The 18,918-nt window shown below is 48.5% G+C and overlaps 3 protein-coding genes across 3 annotated transcripts; all 3 read left to right on the top strand.

Annotated features, from left to right (window-relative positions):
- Positions 1–741: 741 nt before the first annotated feature.
- RCD1 (Rcd1-like cell differentiation family protein) lies at positions 742–2,161 on the top strand (the record flags this gene model as incomplete). Its single annotated transcript, XM_026763221.1, has 4 exons — positions 742–1,231; positions 1,307–1,462; positions 1,532–1,907; positions 1,984–2,161. The coding sequence occupies 4 exons, from the start codon at positions 742–744 to the stop codon at positions 2,159–2,161; spliced, it is 1,200 nt and encodes a 399-aa protein (XP_026619061.1).
- A 1,061-nt stretch (positions 2,162–3,222) lies between these two features.
- CDV56_109597 (putative PHD finger domain protein) lies at positions 3,223–6,023 on the top strand (the record flags this gene model as incomplete). Its single annotated transcript, XM_026763216.1, has 5 exons — positions 3,223–3,393; positions 3,512–3,609; positions 3,673–3,892; positions 3,957–4,799; positions 4,860–6,023. The coding sequence occupies 5 exons, from the start codon at positions 3,223–3,225 to the stop codon at positions 6,021–6,023; spliced, it is 2,496 nt and encodes an 831-aa protein (XP_026619060.1).
- Positions 6,024–17,188: 11,165 nt separating this feature from the next.
- On the top strand, positions 17,189–18,853 carry CDV56_109575 (HMG-box domain-containing protein; the record flags this gene model as incomplete). Its single annotated transcript, XM_026763194.1, has 3 exons — positions 17,189–17,377; positions 17,430–17,501; positions 17,570–18,853. The coding sequence occupies 3 exons, from the start codon at positions 17,189–17,191 to the stop codon at positions 18,851–18,853; spliced, it is 1,545 nt and encodes a 514-aa protein (XP_026619059.1).
- Positions 18,854–18,918: the final 65 nt, after the last annotated feature.

Here is an 18,918-nt window from a genome sequence, read left to right as displayed (position 1 = left end):
TGGACGCAGGTACCCTTGTCGCCTAAGTTATGTTTTCATGCATTCTGATTCAAGATTGCCAAGGGGCAAATTGAATTCCTGATGCCCCAACTTGGCGAGGGTGAGAGCAAGGGTCTTTATAGTCATGCACCTGCCGGACTAACTCGTGCGCCCTTCAGTGTAACCTGCAACTCGGTACTTTATTTAGTTAGGTTATGTATAGTAGGAATGCAAGCTCTCGAAGCAGCTTCTGAATGGGCTTAAAGAACAGCTATTGATGGTAGATATGAAGCCAGCAGAAAGAGAGAGATGAGAAGTGAAGAGTTCTTGATCTTATTTTGCAGAGGAAAGCCAAGATTCATACCAGTAGTACTAGTGGAGGCTCCACAACACACAAGACCCGACCCTTCTTCTTCTTCAAAGTCGCAAACCAACTAAACCGCCTAAACTCAACTTGCGCGCTCCCCGCCCGCCTCCCGAAGTCCGAACTTCCCTCTTCAATAACTCTCCCTCTCTGTCTATCACTCCGACTTCTGCTCTCTATACTTCATATTCACAACCTCTGCCAGTCACGCTACATCTGACTCCTGTCAGCAGAGATTTATCCATGAATTACACTTCCGAGTTTCCTGCTTGACAATCTGAACTAACCTATCCTCGCGACGCTTCACCGTCCGATCCCCATCTCCATTAGTCGCTCAGGGTACTACTCACGGTTAATCCCCTGAGGCTTAACAGTCTCCCATCCTCCGTCGGCCCGCCATGCTTCAGACACAGTCTCAGCACGTCTTTTCCCACCAGCATCAGTATCCGCAGGCTGATCCTTCTTGGCTGCAGCATCAGCAACAGCAACAACAGCAACAGCAACAGCAACAGCACCATCCGGCCCAGCCCCATCCCCACCAAGCCCAACAGCAGCATTCGTCGTTGGTGGCTCAACATGCTCAAGTTCAGGCTGCTGCCGCCGCAGCGGCTGCCGCTCAACAGCATCATTATAATCGCATCGCTATGACTGGAAACGGTGGTGCTGGGAACGCAGCGCAAGGTGCCGGTGCCGGAGCCTTGAATGGAGAAAGCGCTCTGTCCGGTGCGGTGTCGGTCATGGATGGTGGCATCAGCGATGAGAACAGAAAGGTCTTCATTTGGGTTGCAGAGCTGCTTGATCCGAATCGTCGGGAGGCGGCCCTGATGGAACTCAGCAAGAAGAGAGAGCAGGTTCCCGAGTTGGCGCTGGTCATCTGGCATTCATTTGGTATGACTTCAGACTTTCACCCGTGATTCTGCGGAGTTGATTACTTGAACGCTCAGCACTAACGTTCTCTCGAAGGAGTCATGACTGCTCTACTCCAGGAAATTATCTCCGTTTATCCCCTGCTCAACCCTTCCCAGTTGACCGCTGCGGCGTCGAATCGAGTTTGCAATGCGCTGGCTTTGTTACAATGTGTTGCCTCTCACAACGAGACTCGCACTCTTTTTTTGAACGGTATTTCCTCACTCTTGATTTACTTGCATGCACTGAGACAGCATTGCTGATGACTACTTCGCCTTCCAGCTCATATCCCTCTTTTTCTTTACCCATTTCTCAATACAACTTCGAAGTCCCGACCTTTTGAATACCTGCGCCTTACTTCACTGGGAGTCATCGGGGCGTTGGTGAAGAATGATTCGTCCGATGTGATCAACTTCCTCCTAACGACCGAGATCATCCCTCTGTGCCTTCGCATTATGGAGACAGGTTCGGAGCTTAGCAAAACCGTCGCCATTTTCATTGTACAGAAAATTCTTCTTGACGATATCGGTCTTGCATACATTTGCGCTACATACGAACGTTTTTACGCTGTGGGAACGGTTCTGAGCAATATGGTGACCCAGCTTGTGGAGCAACAGACTGTGAGATTGCTGAAACATGTTGTCCGCTGCTTCCTTCGGTAAGTCCAGACCTCTGAGTTTCGACATGCTCGCAATAGCCTGCCGATTGGATTTCATGTGCTAACATCGCATTAGTCTCAGTGACAACAGCAGGGCTCGTGAAGCTCTACGCCAGTGCCTCCCCGAACCGCTTCGCGACGCCACCTTCTCCTCTGTCCTCCGCGACGATGCGGCCACGAAGCGCTGCCTTGCACAGCTTCTTATCAATCTCTCTGATAATGTTTCCGACGGCGCTCCGGGAGTCACCATGTAGGCGACAAAAAGTATCCTTCATCATCTAATATGCTTGGTATATTTGCCACCTTACGACATGCATGGGACGGTTTCTAGGCGAAGACGGATTACACGGCGCAAATAGTGTTCAAAATTGCGATTTCTACACATTGAAACAGGAAAAGCAAAGAGGAGGACATGATCGACGAGACCATGGTTTCGATTCAAGAAAAGCTCTATTTCCTTTTTTTCTTCGTGATCATCTGAGTTGGTTTCATTTCGGTGACTTGGTGCTTGAGTGATCATTTGTGTTCGAGTGTATCAATTCTCTGGTTCCATTTCGTCCCCTTCATTGTTCTTGCCTTCTTGTACGGGTTCTGTCATCTGTCCTTTTTCATCTGCTGATCTTTCATTGCAATGGTACAAGGCTGCTCGGTGGCGTGGATATGGTTGGGTGCTATCTTCTCTTTTGCGCATTTTCCTTCTCTTCATTCATGATTCCTTTACCAATCCGTATACCATTGAGATAGACCCTCTTTTGAGCAAGAGATACCAATATATAAGTTTTTGTTCATGATGGATGCTGTGGAACTGTTTTCTCGCGAGACTGCATATCTCGCGAGATATGCAGTTAAGAAGTGTTGAGATCTCATCAATGTTTGCCCTGGGATTTTGTCAAACACTGTGGTCAATACATCTTTTCTTTATAAAAGTGTTTTAATTCCGTTCTAATATACACCTTCCCGGTTTCCTAGGAACTTGACTCTCGATCTACCGTGGAGTGCCTTATCGGGTGTAATTAGTCTGGACCACAATCACCTGACGGCGTCCCCTGTTTCGACGCGCCTCCCTCTGAGCTCATCACTGTCTCGCGCCCTGGAAAAACTTCCGCCGTGTCTGCCCGCCGCCCTTCCAACCAAGGACATTTACAACACTTTACTGATTATGGACTGAAGTCATTAATATTCATCCAACAGCACTTGTCTCGCAGATACAATTCTCTAATCTAGGCAAAGATCAGGTTGTCCCACCCATTGAACCCTGCGCCTTCTTGGATTCTCATCTGCGCTACGGCGCCTTGAATGGTCTCGAACCGCCTCCATGGTATCGCGAAAGCGCACCCGCTCCGAGGTGGACGCAGCTCCGGAGCAGCCATCTGAAGAAGATGGCTTGCTGAGCCGTCTTCGGAGTTGCTGGGAATTTGCGAACCTCATGCAGTATATCGCGATTTTTGGTAAAGTCATGAAGATTGACGAAGACTTTGGAATTGATGTGAGTGTTATCCTTACTATGATCCTGCGCAGCTCCATATAGCGCAAGCGACAGTTTCATGCTATCTGTCGCCCTTCTTTCTTGCAAAAGCTGATTATTGTCTTCCCTCCCTTGCTAGGATTTGGAGACCGAATGCCTCAAACCTGAACCATCGGAAAAGCTTATGGAGATTGGACTCTGTCTTCTCAAATGGGTCTCGTCGCATCGTGGTCTTACGTATGTGAACGGTCTCTTATCATTCTCTATGTCGCCTCGGCTGACGGAAGGTCTTGAATCTAGGTTCGAGAACTTCGACGAATATACGCGACGCCAATACAATGCCAAAGCTCCCCATCTGCCCAACCCCTTCGGTTACGACGAGGTCCCGAACAAATTCTTGGAGTTTGACGTATTTCTAAAGCTTCGTGTTCTCCATCAGCTGTCTGTTTGGACTTTTTGGAACCCCGATCGCGTCCGCGAAAAGATGCCAGAGCAGAAAGAGATTGACCAAACACAATGGGTGGGTATCCTCCCGTCATTAGCTGTCTATCTTGCTCTTCCACAGAAATGCTGATACGTTGCAGCGCATTGAAGAATTAGGATATGACCGTGAAGGCCGCTACTATTACGTTCTAGACGACAACCGGTTGTACCGTCGTACCGATCCTGATATCCCTCCTCCAAAGCCTGCCAAGTCGAAGCCGAAGAGTCGAAGCGCCAGAGCATCACGGGCCTCCAAGCGACGAAAAGTCTCAGGCACGGCGCCCATTGAAGAGTTCGATGAAGACACTGACAATGTCGACGACGGCGTTGCTATGGATCCCTTCAAAGGGATGAAGTGGGAATGTATCGCCATCACATTGGAGGACTATCACCGCTTCTTGGACCCGATTCGCAAGACCAAAGATCCCGACGAGAAGATACTGCGGGATAGGATCGTGGAGCACGTGCTGCCGGTCATCGAGAAGGAGGAAGAAGCTCTGCAGCGGAAGCGAGCCAAGCGTGAGAAGGAGCTCCTGAACATGCAGTTGCTTGCAGGCGCTAAACGGTCGGGTCGGCTCGCTCAGAAGGCCGAGAGGGAGCGACAGGAGCGAGAGGCAGCCGAAGCAGCTCGGAAGTACGAGGCGGATTTGGCTGCGGCGCGCAAGGAAGAGGAAAGGCTGAGCAAGATGGAGGAAGAACGACGCACTCGGATGATGACGCGTGAGCAGCGCATCAAAGAGCGCGAACGAAAGCGTCTGCTACATGAAGCTGAACTCCGGAGAATCGCAGAAGAACAGGAGAGACTCGAAAGGGGTGAGAGCAGATTGTCTGAAAGGCAGCTCAAGGCTGAAATGGAGAAGCAGAGGAAAAACTTGGAGGAGCTTCAATCAGATGATCAGTGGATTTTTGACTGTTCAGGTTGTGGAGTTCATGGGGAAAATCTGGTATGGAATGGCCTGATGACAGTCATTTGTATCAGCCGTAACTTGCTAACAAGGAAACAGGATGATGGCTCACATAGCGTAGCGTGCGAAAGGTGCAATGTGTGGCAGCATAGCAAGTGTCTAGGTATTGCGCAGGATGATGCCGAGCGCGAAGATTTCCACTTCGTCTGTCAGGACTGCAAGCGACGAGAGGAAGAGGCGAAGCTGCCGAAAATCCCACCATTGAAGTTCAAAATCGGTTCCTCACCACCGTCCACTACTTTGGCAACCCACCATCATCAAGGGTCAGAAGAAACGAATACCGCACAAATGGGTTCTCCTTCAAAGCCATCGAAGGTACAGCCACACGCGCCATCTTCAAATTCAACTCAGGCAGCGGCTATTGTGCCATCATCGCCTGAACGTCGCCCCCAGCACGTTACCCACGAACAGTCAGCTCCGGTTAGCGACTCTCGGCCTCCGTCATCGCCGATGAAGGGCATGAATGGCTTTGCACCTTCTTCCCAGGGACTGCCTTCCAAGCTGCCTTCCATCTCACAAGCTACCAACCTCCCTCCTATCAGTCGAGGCACCTTTGGTGGCAGTTCTTTCCATTCTGGACGGCCATCGTCTGCCCACTCAGCTCAGAGCCCGAATCTTCCCTCTCCTATCCAGAACCGTCCCTCAATGTCTCCCACCCAGGGCAATCATGATGTTGGTCCGCTTGCGGGATTCCCAACTTCAGGTCCCTCGGATGGCTCAGCTCCCTGGACGCCCTTTGGACAACATCGGGCTTCGCGGCCCGACGCTGGCAATAATGCCTCCTTTTCTTCGATCCACAGCGGTCGGCCATCTTTCTCAGCGGCAACTCCTAGTGGCAGCAGGTCCTCGCCCCCGCAGAGCTCGCATGGCGTACCACTTTCTGGCATTAGCCCAACCAAACAGTCTCCCCGACCCATGACCTCGGGCAGCCTTGTCGGGGCCCCAATCCTGCCTCCAATTCAAAGACTGGAGCCAAGCCCGAAATTGATGGGCAGAAGTTCGCCCGACGCGCCCATTCCACCACCAGTGAAATCTATGACTCCTGAACAGGAAGAGCGTCGGCAAAGGGAGAATGCTATGATGTTCCAGTCTCAATCGCACGCCCTGTCTAATGGCCAGTATTCCGCCATGTCATCGCCATCGCTCAATCGTATAACCCATTTAGGCCCATCAGCTCTTAGTCGGAACACCGAACCGCAGTGATAGGCCGCTTGGTAGGACAGAAACAAACGGCGCATTGGAATCAGGACGCTTATTCTTTGTCGGTTCGAGGTTTGACATTGCATTTAGATATCAGATTTCGTACCACTTACTACACTGCACCATGGCCGAAGTGTACTTCTTTTCTGGATCTTTTCGACAAGCAAATAATCTTCTTGATTTCCTGAAACGATACGGTCAGACCTGTCGGTTGAAGAATTGATGTTCCTCTAGGGTTTGCGATGGTGGATTGGTGGAGATTTACTAAATTTTGGCTCTGTTATTCTCCTGATGGGCGAATACTGTGAGGCCGGAAACATCTCCCCCAGCAAATGGACATTATCCAACACCTGCAAACGGACACGTCTATCCTTCATTCGACAACTACCTGCGGATCGTCAATCTTAGTCTGCAAGGTTAATCGAATGTCTGAAATATCTGAAGATTGCAGACTACTTTCGGACGGCTTCGAAATTACGCATCGGTCGGTCGGTCGGTGAGCAACAAAGCTTTTTCAGCTTTTTCTTCACAGCCATGTCACTGTTTCAATTGATCGTTTCTCATGTCGTACGCTGGATACATTATCATTGTCTGGTCTGGACCAGATGGGTTTCTCGAATTACATCCACGGAGTTTTACCATATTGCAAAATCAAAGGCGTTGCACTGGGCTGATCGACGAGTTTATAGAGGTTGACGGATCGGATGGATTTTTCTGTATGTTCGCAATAGATGTGGTAATGGTTTCAGTCTCAAGGCAGAAAATGAACATGCATCCATGACCACTCTCTTCAATTACGCTTGAATACTATCGATCACTAGACCTCTCCAGAGATTCCATTGCCTGGTTGCCTCAAGCGAAGCCCGAATGAATCCGAAACCCCCATCGGGCCAGCTGCATACCTGTCTCAGATACAATCAGAGGGATCCCCAGTAAACTATGGTATGGATGGACAGACACGGTGACACCGCATGCCATCCACACAATAGTACAGTACTAACCAACCGGTTCACACGCATCTTCGCCCCTGCATTAAGAGCAGCCTACAAATCAATCGATATACCAGTCGACTATAGCGCAGGGCCAACCCCATTCTTGGGGACGAGAAGGCTGCATGCGCAGCTGCAGCTAAGGCGATAGACAATAGCAAAGACCAAAGTACGGGGGGTCTACTCCGCAGTAGCAAACAGCTACGGATAATGAGACCCTGTCGTCCACCCGCTGTGCTGGGAGAAAAGGGTAGGGCCTGACAAGAATTGATTGGGGTGAACTGGATGGAGCATTTCAAACCAGACAGGATGGTTTGTTCTTGTCGGATAGGATAATCGCCTTATTTTGTGCTTGAGCTAGCTAAGGTCGCTCCTCGTTAGTTAGGAAGGGAAGGCAAGCAGGCCCTGATGCTTGGCCTGTGGTAACTGAGTGCGAGTGATGCACTCTGTACACAGCGCTGTGATATGTTGCTCTGCTTTTGATGACTTTTGGTACTCTGTTTATGTAAATACCTGGTTAAGGCATGTAGTCCTTGGTCTAGACTTGTATGGTCTAATTCTGTGGACTGTGTCTGCGTGTTTCCCCTGAATTGGCGGCCCAAGATAAGAGTCCCTTTCTAATAAGATGGTTCCGCAGTGAGGAGGGAGGAAATTGACTAGTTATTGGTTTAGTATATCGACTCTAGTACGGTGCACGCGGCACAGTGCACACGGGATAATCATTTGCATGCTAGTTATGGCAGATTGACAGCCTGGTGGCTGCTGGTCTAGGAGGAGGTACTTTTGTCCCGTCTTTGCTTTTTCTTCTCTTCATGTTCATTTGCCCCCTGGATGAGACCAGGATACGGAGTACAGGCAAAATCCCAACAGATGCAGATTGGATAGAAACACATGGTGACGAACAAGCGTCTAGTACAACAACTAATAGAAGTACGTATGAAGTATTTAGCAGATGCCCTCCTCACTGGCGATAGCTAACGCTCACCTGAGGAATTCCAAATCAATTTACGGAGTATGCTTGGTCGAATTTCTTAAATGTAACGTCGGCTGTCGGCTTCGCTCGGTAAAAGCCCGAGCTCCCCTTGACTCCATGAGTCCTATCTCGTATTATGGGCATGATGGGTTAGAGCAAGAGTACGGATACGACTCGGCTATATAATCCAAGGAGGGACTAGTGAAGCAAGACGAGACGACGAGGGCGGGTGATGGCCGTGATGCAGCTCAAGATCGAAACGATAGTCTGGACTCAGAAATCTGACAGCCTCGTTCTCAGATCATGACTCGGGGAATGACACTCGAGAATGGTTCCCGGAATCCCGTCAAGCTAGTCAAGCACGCACAACGTAGATAGTTGATAGTTGATAGTTGATAGTCGATTGTAGTAGACGGGAGAGATCGGTCTATTTCGAATTGAGTAAGTGTAAATGTCGACATAGGCAAGGGGTCAAGAGTGCTAAACTGGCCTAGCAGCATGAACGGCTTCGACTCTAGGTTTGTAAGTGTGATCAAGTCCCACACTCTACCGCCGAGGCTTCTATCTCATGCACATGTCTGGCTGTAATCAGAAGAATGATATCAGCAGTATCCAATGTATTGTGGATAGATTGGAAGGACTGTACGGGTACGGAGTACTCCGTTGTACAAATTGGAGGTTGTACTTTGTACTAAGCAATCAACATGGTCCAGGCCAAGTGTCTCCAAGTGGGGTCGCGGATCGATTCCGCTGGACACTAGAGACCGGAGTACGGAATAGGGAGAGTGGAGGACCTTTTAAGTTGGGCCGTGGGCGACTTGGCAGTTGGCACTAGCAGCAGGAAATATCTCGAATTCGCATTAGCCGAGGGAATGACGGTCGAATTCCATCGTCGTCAATATTCGATACATTAACGATTGCTGTAGCTAGTGTAGCCATGGTGGATGATAAGTGCCGCAGCTGATCGAAAGTACCACTCAAATTATCAAAATACAGAGGATCTGGCATATCGAGCAATTTAGGTATGCGGGTCTCGACTTTCCCCGAACCGTCTTTACTTGTCTGTGGAGTTTTGTGTACTCCGTAGGGCGTAGACTCGATGCACATTGGACAGTGGTACTGGTATTTGTATTTCAATTCCACTTTGACATTTTAAAGCTGTGGAACCCGATTCTATCCGTCCACTCAAGGCGCTTGTTCGGACCGGATGCAAAGACAAATTACTTACAAATACCTATCAATGACGCCGCCGATCGTTGGCCATTGACCACTGACAAGCAACTATTGAGTACTGAAGGTGGTGATACTCAGAACTTATTTGGTCAGTTATCTGTCACTTAACAGTCAAGGTTACTTTGGCCACTGAAGGCTTCCCATAGAGCTTACTTGCTCCTAAAGTTACTGAAGCATGCATCGTCACATCTGCCTCATACCTGAGAATCAGTCCTAGACTCATAAGTCATGACATTCTCAGGTGCAGAGTCACATACACCTCACAAACTTGGATCTTCGAACTAGACCGTCCGACTCATTTGGACGATGTCTCGGCATCTACGCCGTAGATTAAGCTCGTAAGCTGGTCAGCAGGGTCGGGAATGAATATCCATTGTAGCTTAGCGTGGCTGTCGGAAATGTCAGGATTCGCCTGTCGACACACCTGCATATGCAAAGTACATCATGACGATGATCGCACCCAAGCAGAGCGCACAGACCGCGGAGATCCTTGTGCTATAAGATAGTGTTTATAGGAAGATACTCCCTAATGTACCATGTATCACACCCTTACCAGTACCTAGGACTGATGGGTCTGGCCACAGGCACATGACTCGAAAATAATGGTAGGTAATTAAGTGATGACACTGCGTGGAACGGTCTCAGATGCCACGCGTAGGGATTAGACTCAAGCTTTGCAAATTTGTCACACTTTCCAGCCTTTCCCCTTGTGTTCTGTGTGTCGGATAAGCCGATGGATTTTTTACCTATCTGGGCCATTCTCATCAACTAGATCGTAGATGCCTTAATTTACAGGCCAAGATCGCTACACTCAAGAACTCCGCATAGCTGAAGGGCTAAACTGAGCGTTTCTTGAGTCCAAAAACCTGTACAGTCCATTACTAGAGATTGTACTCAACAGAGCTGTAAGGAGTAACTCTATACAACCTCATTAAGGTATCACTTGCCTCATGCCGCTAGACGCGCGGATATGAACCATGATACTGTAAAGGGAGATAGCTGACGTGAGCCATACCCCACCTACACATTCAATGTCCAATGAGAGAATTGTACCTTAGCAGGATTATGGATAACTCTGAAGCTGGCAGGTGACTTTGTATTCTGATCTCCCTAATCATCCCAACTCTATCCTCAGGCTCAATGAGTCTGGCCTCATCCTCATGTTTGACTTCGATACTGTCCACGAGAGTGACAAAGCATTTTCTCCTGTTTAAGGTTGGATAAGAAGCCATGTATTTTTTGTCAAACCCTATCAGATTTAGACCCAAGCGATAGGATCGCCATAGCATTGTCCATACATTCAAGGTAGGACTACCTCTGCGCCGTGGACTCTCACAGCTGGCACAGCGGGTAGACGTGAGAGCAGGGAAAACATCCTCGAACTATCCGGAGTGGTGTACCACCACTCGAGGTGAATCGCTCGAGTTCTTGTTTGCCTCGCCGCCACTCAACGAGACAACTTAGGCGCAATCACACCGCAATATTGTAGGAAAGTTCGCCCCGAGACGCAGGCTGTATGGCCAATGTCACCAATCATGTTGGTCAGCACTCTGTTGGTTACTCAACTACCTTATCCGCACCCGTCCCTTGCGAATTACATTTTTTCTTTCTTTTCCTCTGATAACCCAAAATACCTCGTGGCATAAGGCTCGAAACTTAGGTTCGAGTCTACTCTGGCGCTTTGGCTCTTGTTGTGGTGGCTTCCCCTCCACAACCTCATGTTTCTGGGAGGCCACGTTTTTGTTGATCGCAGCCACCCTGCACCTTATTTCCAATCGAGCCATGAATAGCGAAAGTCGGGAAGGTCTTGCTCGGTCATTATACGCCCGCCATGAGGTTGAGCGGACCATGGAAGCAGTATGTCAAAAGGACTTTAGTCCCAAACAGACTTCGTCTTGCGCATCTCACTCCCACAATCAACACACGTCGCTCAGGTGAAAAGTTTGACTAGAAGGCATGTAGAAGCAAAATTTGTGATAGCTAGTCCAGAAACAGATAGTGCGGTTGATCATGTGGTGTTAGGTTGTCCGTTTCGCGGAATACTCCTCTACCAGACTTTCACTTTGCTATTCCTGTGGGAGAATGGCATTTGATTGGAGTCCCTGGATGATAGCAGACATCCTGTTGGCAATCCTAAGTACAGAACCCTGTCGAACGTTGGATGGTGTCCGTTGATCGCCTTTTTGCCAACTACTAATTTTCAAAGTCAAGTGCGGCGATACTCCAGAAAAATATCTGGGACCAAGGAGATGAAGGAAGACTGGCGGTATCTCTGATAAGATAGCGTGATGTTCCGTTGCGCTCTACGGAGTATATTCCTGACCGAGCCATCTAGCTTATCAGCCTTGAACCCCGGGTCCTCAGCCAATTGTTTGACTCGTCGAAGCGTCAATGGTCTCTTCCCGATGTTGATCCTTGCAGGGGTGCCGCCCCAGATGTTCTCGAAGACATTCTATCAGCGATTCCTAGAAGGAGCGTTCCGTGGCTGGTACCCAGATTTCTTTGGTTTCTCCTCCCACCACGTGCCCCGTAAAGGCAATCTTATTCTCCACAACCTTGTTTCAAAGATATGTTGAATGTTGAATGTCTAGAGAGAAGAGGCGCAGTCTTCGAACCTGAAACGCAATTATTATTAGGTATGCCGGATTTGGTGAGGAAAGCCACTAACCTACCTATTCAGAGTGCAACGAACCAAGATTTGGTGATCAAAGCCATGGTCGAGATCGGCACTTTGACATGTCCCCTGTCACCAGACCATCGAGGCTTTGCTTTCTACTGTCCTCTAAAGTACCTACATTCAACGGAATAGGAAAGGCTCGCCTCTTAGCGCAGATCTAGTGGCATTCTAGAAGCTTTTCGAACACCCGGGGTTGTCGAGATTGTCCTACCAGATCATCCCTGCTGCCAATCCTCTTCCATTTTGGAGGAGGCTTTGCCCAAGGACCTGCATGGTGACACCAACGGGGCTGACATCCACTCAAGCGGTCATAGCGTCCTTGCAAGAGTCATGAACCACTCTGAAACTTGCAAGATACCTCAACAATGAGTGCTTTCATCTTGAGGCAAAGATCCTTGACGAAACCACCCTTGCTCACATTAGTGAATGAATGCCTTGTGCAAAAATAGAGACTGCAGACTGCATCTACATGAGATCAAATTAGATACAAAGATGAAACGAGTGCTTCGGGTTGCTGAAGCATCTTGAGTCGAGGGCTGATACGTACCGTCAAAGGCCAGAGGTTCCTGTGTCCACATATTAAGCTCGAACAAAGAACTGATGCAGGGCCACTTTGGTTCCTGCGCAAGCCATATGGGGCCTGCCCAAAGCCTATCAGTAGCCAGCAGCCCACTTGACAGCCGCAGATCATGGGTCTATGCAAGCCTCCGCTCGACGGTATGCCTGCTCACGATGCTGTCAAGTGAGATAGATGAAGCAGAAGAGTGTGTAAGCACCAGCCGCCTTTCCATCATCATAAAACTACCTAGGATAAGGTAAGTTACAAAACCATTCGGTACGTCGATTTGTGACTGGTAGCCACCCTAGGAACCGTCACCGCTTCCAAGTTGCGGTTGGCAATTTTACATGACAGCCACATGCTTTGGTCTTGATGCACGTTCCAATACGGAGTAGCTGCGAGATAACGTACGTATCAACTTGTTGGTACCACCACAAGCCTTTCCAGGAGCGAATCAGAGAAATGACAAAAATCTGGCAGAAAGTAAAGTACCTTATGCATCGTCATGATTCAGTGATTGCGACGGCTGGATCCTTCTTCGAGTCGAGCTAGGCTGACTTATTCGTTCTTGCTACCTACCTATGGCCTAGTCGACACGTGACTGAATGGAGGAACCTCCTGGCAAGGATAGCAATTAGCAAGCCATTTAGACACATCGATGTGGGATGCTCATGCATATTTCCCTATCCTTAGATGAAAGTGGAGGTGAAGATGGGATCATGGGAAGCAGTTGGTCCGGTATCCGGTATTTTTGGATCATACAAGACCTGACAATCTTGTCTCTTTTTTTTACAGCCATCTGCGCTAGTACCTAAGATTCAGTGATCTGCTGGAGCCAGTGGTACAGTACTAGTGCGGCGCAAAGTTCAAGCCCACCAATGAAAAGCACCAATGAAAAGCACCAATGGGATCCTCGTGGCAGGGAACCTCCATCTGTCATACACCCACCACAAATGGAATGGTGAAAGCTGGCGCATGGCAACAACGTAAGGTAGACTTCAGGTGAGGGTCGACGCAGAGGAAAGAGGGAAAAGAAAGACAAGCTGGACGGGAAGGTAGAGAGGCTTGATACTGAGAAACTCTATCTGTCGTCAAATCTACACTCTGAACTAAACCCTTTGCATCAAAAGTCCCCGCAAAACTGTCCGAATCAAGCCCCATCCTCGCCGTTTGGTCCGGCTATGAGGCATCTCCAAACATTTGAACTGCTTGCACCCGAATCAACTATCAATGACAACATAGCGGCAACTCCGTTTCTCACTCAGGACATGTACGTACAGGTAGGTATCTAACAAAGTATTGGTGTCTCCTACAAGGCGGACCAGACTGCAATCGATGATCTCAGGTTCCGAAATCCCCCCGGAATTTAGGTTGACTAGTTAAAAGCTATGATCTACTGACCCCGTTGTGGAGAATGGCCATCGTTCTGGCTAGTCCATAGTCCTCTTGAAAATACGTACGTCTGATTGGCTGGAAGTTACAAAGGTCAAAAACCCATGTGGAAAAGATGCGGTTCCATGGGCGAGTCGCGGTGTCTCCTCATCATAGGTCCAGATTCGGTTATACCTTACCTTTCCGATGGGAGGGGTTTTATATAGCTAGGAAGTAAGGTAGGTACAGTGACTGCCTCACGTTATATTTGAAATATCCATCCATGAAATCCAATGGCATGCGGTCTTGATATCCCCAATCCCATGGAACCTCGCTCCTGATATCATGATCAGTAGATAGGTACTCTGAGTCTCATAGCGGAGAGTCTTCCCTCTCTTATACTCCTAAATAAATCAAAAGATGCTCCCTGAGCTTTCGTGCCTTTAATCCGATTCTGCCGGCATGAAGTCTCCACCCCAATCGGAGACTGCTTCAGCTGACATTCCGATTGGCCCACCGGAAGGCAGGTTTCTTTCAGATTTTGTGACTTTTGTCCACCGGATCGCATACAAGTGGCCGAGTTCCGAAAGAGTTCAAGAGCATATCAAAAGACTCTTTTGAATCATCAAGCACAAAGCAATGCTAGTCGTCTTTGGGATAGCGTTCTCTAGAATGAGAGGGTGGAAGATGCCTTCTTGGCTGGAGTTACGCTCATGTCTAGGGTGAATTAGAGCAGTATAAACGCCTTTTAATTCAATCTTGACTTCTTAGATGAGGCAACTGCTCTGAAAGTCTTCAATACATGAAGGATTCCCCAAAGCCACGGCACCCCAAACAATATTGAGCAAGCATTTTTGACCATGTCGTCTTTCACACCCTTTATTCTCTAGAAAAAGACATGCCCTGCTGGTGTTATGCGAACCCGGTAAATCAACGGATTGGGCTAACACGCAGCCGGAGTCCAAAACAAATACTGGGTTCTACTCGAGAATTACCAGACTATCTCAATCTCCTCGAGGTCCAGGTACACAAGTCTCCTATGATAATCCTATTCTCTCTAGGGAGGTAAGTGAGGACATTGCTAACATCTCAGCTGCTCCATAGACAGGCAGGTAGAAAATCACAATTGCTTGCCTGTTTGATTAGTGGAGGGATATGCAAGATGTCACTGTCTTCACATTGCTTCATATGCATGAATGCATGGGATTAAAGACTTCCAAGCACTGATTTTCACGCTAATGCATGAGACAAGAGTGTTTAGCAAACAACCACGATACTTCCTGCATGCCTGAATAAGGCATCTAATTGAATCAAGCTGGGATTGAATAAGGCATCTAATTGAATCAAGCTGGGATTGAATAGCCGTCTAATTGTCTCGAACTTGAGGTGGTACAGTCTCGTATTGCCCAATATATTCAAATCTGGACTGCATATATCACCATATAGCAGGAGGAACACATCCATAATTTACAACCAATGTTCATTGATGAGCTTTGTCTATTCCCAGGAACAGGATGTTTTGTCATGACCAAGGGACCCTATATCACACATAGTCCAGAATGGTCTAGGACGTTATGTCTCATGGCAAGTCAGATCGTGGATAGATAGTTAGTGGCCGCTGGAATGACTATTGTTTGACGCTGCGGTACAGTGAAGTATTGATGACATTTACTGTAGGAAGATATGTAACTATCTGTCAGTTGACTTTTGAAATCTTACTTTGCTTTTTTCTTTTTCCTCCCTTTAGTCGTTTTTCCCTCCTCTGATCCCGTCTCGAGACTGATAAACCCATTACTTAAGTGCCGTCACTTTCCTGAAGCTAATTGGAAAGAAGTCGCATCTATTGCCATGATAGTATCCTTGTAGACAGGTCACTGACGATCTAGAGCCCTATAGGCGGATGTTTGACAATGCCTGGATGTTGAACACTAGAAAATAAAAAAAAATCCATAACAGAATTGTGTCTGAGAGTCTGAAATTAGATTCTTCTTTGACTCTTCCTATTTCTTTCTTGAATATTAGAATTATTCACCTTCTGTCAAATAATGACCCATGGACAGTTCCATCCACACTGCGGTGCCTACATCCATGATCCAACCCAGCCATTCAGTCCCATACTGATTCAGTAACAAGGGATCTAGAAGCCGTTCAAAGCATCTGCATCCAGAATTGGCACAAAGGGGGGGGAGGGGCGCAGTTTCTGTCTCTTTATCATTATTATTATTATTATTATTATTATAATTATAATTATTATCATTATTTTCAATTTCTTTTATTTATTTTTTTTTTTTTGGGAGGAGATCCACCGGCGTAATGTTTAGTCCAAGCCTTACACCAGAAAAGAATAGGAAATAGGACCTGGTAATATTAATGGCAAACCCATGTCTCCTCTAGTCCCAGCACAGTGGAACAAAGACAGCGCCCAGAGCATTTTCCATTTATTTTATTTCCCAGCAAGTTCAACACCGCCATTGACTCAGGGTCTCAGCCTACTGGAGTGCACCATGGCGAGGAGTTCCTGAGTATCCTACTGACTGAACTGCCTGACTGATCACAGATAGAGGTCTGTCACGACCTTGCCTTGCCTACTGGCTCTCTGGGTCTGCAATTAAGAATGCATGGCTAGAAGAACCATAATACTCTCCACTATTACCCAGCAATCAGACATTAAAATATTAAATAAGATCGACGGGGCTCTTGGGGTTCACCATCTCGTTCACTTCCCCATACCTTGATCCATCACTCAATCAATCAATGACAATCAGTCCGTTCTTCCAATTGATCCCTCCTTCCATTCTCTTTGCTGGATATCTTTCATAAAATATCCTTCATATCCTCCTCTATCCTTCTTCTTCTCTCTTCTTGGTCTCTTCTATCCCACCTACTTCTACTCTTGATCTCTCTTTTCCAGTGGTTCTCTTCTACCACTCCGTCTCCTTCTGGTACCCAGTACCCATCTCCAAACAGACAGTAAAGATCATTGTCGTATACAGCGTTCCATCTTCTCGTTGGGGTCTCCGTTGCTGTGGAGCAGCAATTCCGTCACTGGAACCTCAAATGCTCAATTTTCCTCGCGAGCATCCTCTACTTAATCATAAAGTTCTTGTCTTCCCATTCACTTTCTCGGGTGTCTCTCTCTCCGGCTCGCCAGATTGTTTCCCCCACTTGTCTAAGTCAGGCCTATCATCTCTACAATCGGACTGTCTCAGCCTTTGCAAAAGAGTCAGAAAGGAGAAATTTCCAGATCTTCTTTCAAGCATCTGCTCTTCTGGCGGAAGTCCTACAACCACTTCCACTGCGTCCTAGAGACGCATATTTCCACTATCGCGCGACCTTTCCCAAGATTTCTTCTGCTCTGCTACCACAATGGCCGCTGCAGCTGCAACTGCGAGATTCGTCCAACCTCCTTCTCCCCCTCAGTCAACCGATGGAGATCCCGCTTCTGAACAGTGTGGCATGCTCAACTCGCTATATTGCTCCCAGAACCCCTTTGCGACATCCAACTTGACCTGCAGCGCTGAAGCTGCCTACAGTGAGCTCAAGCCACCAGCGATGGTGAGTTTGAACCTTTCCCCAGCTTGTTGATCACATACTGACCGTTAATCAGACTTATGGCCCTTCGTCACCGCGATATGTTTCCCACCACGAGTACTCAAGAGCTCTACCACTTCAGCATTCGGTAGGTTTTCCGCTCCCATTCTCAATGACACGTTTAGCTAGCCAAGCATGTGCTAACGATGAAAGCAGATGCTACCCCCAGGTATTCAGGTCAATACGCCGCCTCCTGCCGCAGACGATGGAGTTGTTCCTAGCAAACTAGAAGCGACTCCTCCTCGCTGGCCATCTCCATCAGTTTTGAAGCTTTCCCCAGGGAAAGTAAGAGTGGTTAAACCCCCCAGAGTTAGGCGCAGAGCCAAGAAGGCGAGCAATCGAGAATCGAAACCGCGGCTACCTGGTCCTTTAAGTGAAGTTACCAAGCATATGACACATGTTCCCCTCAGAGACATGGATAGCTGGGTGCATCGGCCCATGGAGGTGCGTCACGAGGAGGTTGCCAAAAAGAATGGCAAAGTCGCGAGACCCATGAACTCGTTCATGCTCTACCGGTCTGCGTACGCTGAGCGGACCAAGGAGTGGTTTGCACAGAATAACCACCAGATCGTTTCAGAGGTCGCAGGCGACAGCTGGCGGATCGAAACGCCAGAGATTCGCGAGAAGTACGAGCTTCTAGCGAACGTCGAAAAGGCCAATCATCTCAAAGCACACCCAGGGTACAAGTTCTCTCCGTCGAAGGAGAAGAAGAAGCGAGCCGAGACGGAGGACGACCAGCTGACCCTAGATGGTGGAGAGATGACCTCTGAATCTAGCCCGGCGCTTCTCCAAGTTCGTGCCGCGGGTTCGTCCGAGATCGACAGCCTTGGTTGGGGCAGCCGCGACTCAACACCCTTCGACTTCCCCGAGCATGGGCTGCCCACGACGGCATATTACGGTTCTTCGTGGCAGACCAGTCATCCCAACAAAGACATGCTGTCACCTCCGAAGCCCTCTCCATACCTCCAGCAGTCAATGCATCAAAACCTCATGGGCCCTCATGGTGAAGATCCTCGATTCAAGCATGTTGGACTCCAGGACATCCAGTTCACCTCGTCGACGGCGCTGGCCGGGCTGCCTGGAGCCGCCCACCACGACCTTCTTCAGCCCCAGAACACCCCAGGAACTGGACCCGATGGCCAGCTGGATCCTCAGTTGCTGTCGCTAAGCGACCACTCTAGTCAGCATCCGATGTACAACCACTCACACTATGGAATCTGGCAAGAAGTCCCGACGAGCAACTGCTATGTCCCTGTTCCCTCTCCGCTGCCATCCACATACCATGTCGGCGCTACCTATCATCAAGGCATGCCGACTCTAGGGGATAGCCGCGATTCTTGGGATTCTGCCAATAATGAGACCAGCCTTGACGCTTCCAATGGCGAATTCGAACATTGGATCAACTCTCACCCATCTGGATATTCCTCATCGACAATGTAACATTAATCAAGGCAGTTTCCTTTTGTGTTCCTGTCTTTCTACGACGAGAAGATGAGCGTCATGTC

Source organism: Aspergillus thermomutatus (assembly GCF_002237265.1).
Source record: "Aspergillus thermomutatus strain HMR AF 39 chromosome Unknown NODE_1, whole genome shotgun sequence".
Taxonomy (NCBI): domain Eukaryota; kingdom Fungi; phylum Ascomycota; class Eurotiomycetes; order Eurotiales; family Aspergillaceae; genus Aspergillus; species Aspergillus thermomutatus.
This window is presented reverse-complemented; position numbering and strand designations above follow the sequence as displayed.